Source organism: Quercus suber, unplaced genomic scaffold, assembly GCF_002906115.3.
Source record: "Quercus suber isolate HL8 unplaced genomic scaffold, Cork oak 2.0 scaffold_26, whole genome shotgun sequence".
Lineage (NCBI taxonomy): Eukaryota > Viridiplantae > Streptophyta > Magnoliopsida > Fagales > Fagaceae > Quercus > Quercus suber.
Window position 1 is genome coordinate 2,062,243 of NW_027069491.1, and position 2,607 is coordinate 2,064,849.

General features: G+C 45.6%; 1 protein-coding gene across 1 annotated transcript; it reads left to right on the forward strand.

Moving 5' to 3' along the window:
• Window positions 1-1,444: 1,444 nt before the first annotated feature.
• On the forward strand, window positions 1,445-2,065 carry LOC136065158 (uncharacterized). Its single transcript, XM_065767933.1, has one exon. The coding sequence runs from the start codon at window positions 1,445-1,447 to the stop codon at window positions 2,063-2,065; it is 621 nt and encodes a 206-aa protein (XP_065624005.1).
• Window positions 2,066-2,607: the final 542 nt, after the last annotated feature.

Genomic DNA, 2,607 nt, shown 5'->3' on the forward strand with positions numbered 1-2,607 from the left:
TTAGTTCTATTATCCACGCTCTACAAATTCATTGTTTTTGGGCCTGGGCCACAAATCTAGACCCTACAATTGGCGCCGTCTATAGGAAGAGCTTAAGTATAAGTGGAAGCAACAGCAATTGATAATGGCGAAATCAGGGCAACAACCAGCAGAATCTGGGGCGTCCCAGCATATAGACCATTTTCTCAATTTGGAGCAGAGACAAGATCGTGAAGGCAGTGTGTATACTACGCACCTTAAGCGAAGTCAAACTCATGGAGGAAGTCACGTGTCTCATGCAGAGAAGAATAGCATGCAAATAGAAATTGAGAGGTTAAGGAGAGAGTTGCGCCATGCAAAAAGAAAACATGTGTCTTCGTATTCTGATGAGGATTGGGACGACGAGCAAGATGTCACTTATGAGCAGAAGTCTCAAACACCAATCAGTGAATCCTTTTCATACGAAAAGGAGCACCGTCGCAAAGAGCAATTTCGGAGCCCATCACGTGGAGGGGTAGGGAATGATGCTATGAGCAAGGCTTTGAATCAAATCTCTAGGTCACCCTTCACGCATAGGTTTGAAAGAGCGAGACTCCCTCGGCGTTTTAACCAGCCAACCTTTACCATTTATAATGGTAAAATGGGCCCCGTGGAGCATGTGAGCCACTTTAATCAAAGGATGGCTATCTATTCCAGAGATGAAGCTTTGATGTGTAAGGTCTTCCCCTCTAGTCTTGAACAGGTTGCAATGAGGTGGTTCGACAGCCTGAAAGTGGATTCCATCAATTCCTACCAAGAGCTCACTTAAGCTTTTGGTTCACGTTTTGTCACATGCCGAAGAGTGGCCAAGCCCTTGTCTTCTCTGCTATCCTTGAGCATGCGTGAGGGTGAGACCCTGAAGGCGTACTCAGATAGGTATTGGGAGATGTTTAATGATATGGAGGGCAACTTTGATGTAATGGCCCTAGATACGTTCAAGCTTGGCCTCGATACTGACCACGGTTTAAAGACGTCCTTGTCTGGTAAACCCGTTACTAACATGCGTCAGCTCATGGACCGTATTGAAAAACATAAAAGGGTTGAAGAAGATCAGCAACAAGGGAAGGGTAAGGACAAGGTCCCTTAGGAGAGGAAGGATTTCAGGTCGGACCATTATAACAACAACAAGCCACGAAGAGATTTTGTAGGGTAGTCAGGATCAATAAACGCTCAAGCAATCAGTGTAGTGTTCAAGGAGCCAGTGCACCAAGTTTTGAAAAAAATCAAGAATGAACCATTCTTTAGGTAACCGAGTAAGATGGTAGGGAATCCCAAGAGGCGCAATCACAATCTCTATTGTTAATACCACCAAGACCATGGGCATACCTTTGAAGACTGTAGAAGTTTGTGGGACCATTTGGACCAACTGGTCCGCGAAGGCAGGTTGAGGAATCTCTTGCATCACTCTAGTGGCCGAGGAGGTCAAATGAATTCCGAGTCCGGGAGGAGTGATTCTGCGAAACCTCCATTAGGAACTATTAACGTCATTTTCACAGCACCAGGAAGAACAGGGTCTTGGTTGTCTAAGGTTATGTCAGTAGCTCGGTTATCAGCAGGGGACATTGGTCGAGATCCGAGGAGCGCTAGACCGGTTGTCCAGCCAGTTTTAGGCTTTTCGGACGAAAATAAAGTTGGAACCATTCAACCTCATGACGATGCTTTGGTAGTCACCCTCAGAATCGGAGGATATGATGTGAAGAGGGTAATGGTGGACCAGGGTAGCACAGTGGAGATAATGTACCCTGACCTCTACAAGGGGCTGAACCTCAAGCTTGATGACTTAACACCATACTGCTCTCCCTTGGTTAGCTTTGAGGGAAGAATTGTCACCCCGAAAGGCCAGATACGGCTGCCTGTACAGACTGGCTCAGAAGTTGTGGAAGTAGACTTCATTGTCGTAGATGTTTATTCCCCTTATACAGCAATTGTAGTCAGACCTTGGCTACATACGCTAGGGGCTATTTCCTCTACTCTACATCAAAAAGTTAAATATCCATCCGAATGGCGGGTTTGTGAAATCCATAGAGATCAATCCTCGGCCAGATAATGCTTGGTGGTTGCCATCCAACACAAGCCTGAAACTGAGTCCTCGGTCAGGGCTGAGGGAGACTTATAGCAGTTAAAAAGTTGGGTGTCACCCGTTGAAGATCTTGATGAAGGCGTTAGATGCGAGGATTTAGTAAAAGTTTTAATTGGGGACAATCCTGAAAGGTACTTTCAAGTCGGATCTCAGATGCCTCAACCAGAAAAAGAAGAGCTAATTGATTTCCTTAAAAGAAATATTGACGTATTCGCCTGGAGTGCTTATGAAGCTCCAGGAGTAGATCCAAAGTTCATTTGCCACCATTTGAGGGTCAACCCACTGATTGTCCCTAAGAAGCAACCTCATCGGCGGCCATCTAAAGAACATGCAGATGCAATCAAAGAAGAAGTAACGAAGCTCAAACAGGCTGGAGCTATTAAAGAAGTTTTTTATCCCGAGTGGTTGGCAAATACTGTGGTGGTGAAGAAGAAGAGTGGAAAGTGGCGAGTTTGTGTGGACTTCACGGACTTAAATAAGGCTTGTCCTAAGGATCCCTTCCCCATGCC

Excerpts from the sequence above, each read along its gene's own strand:
- LOC136065158 (XM_065767933.1), top strand. The coding sequence starts at position 1,445 with ATGAATTCCGAGTCCGGGAGGAGTGATTCTGCGAAACCTCCATTAGGA.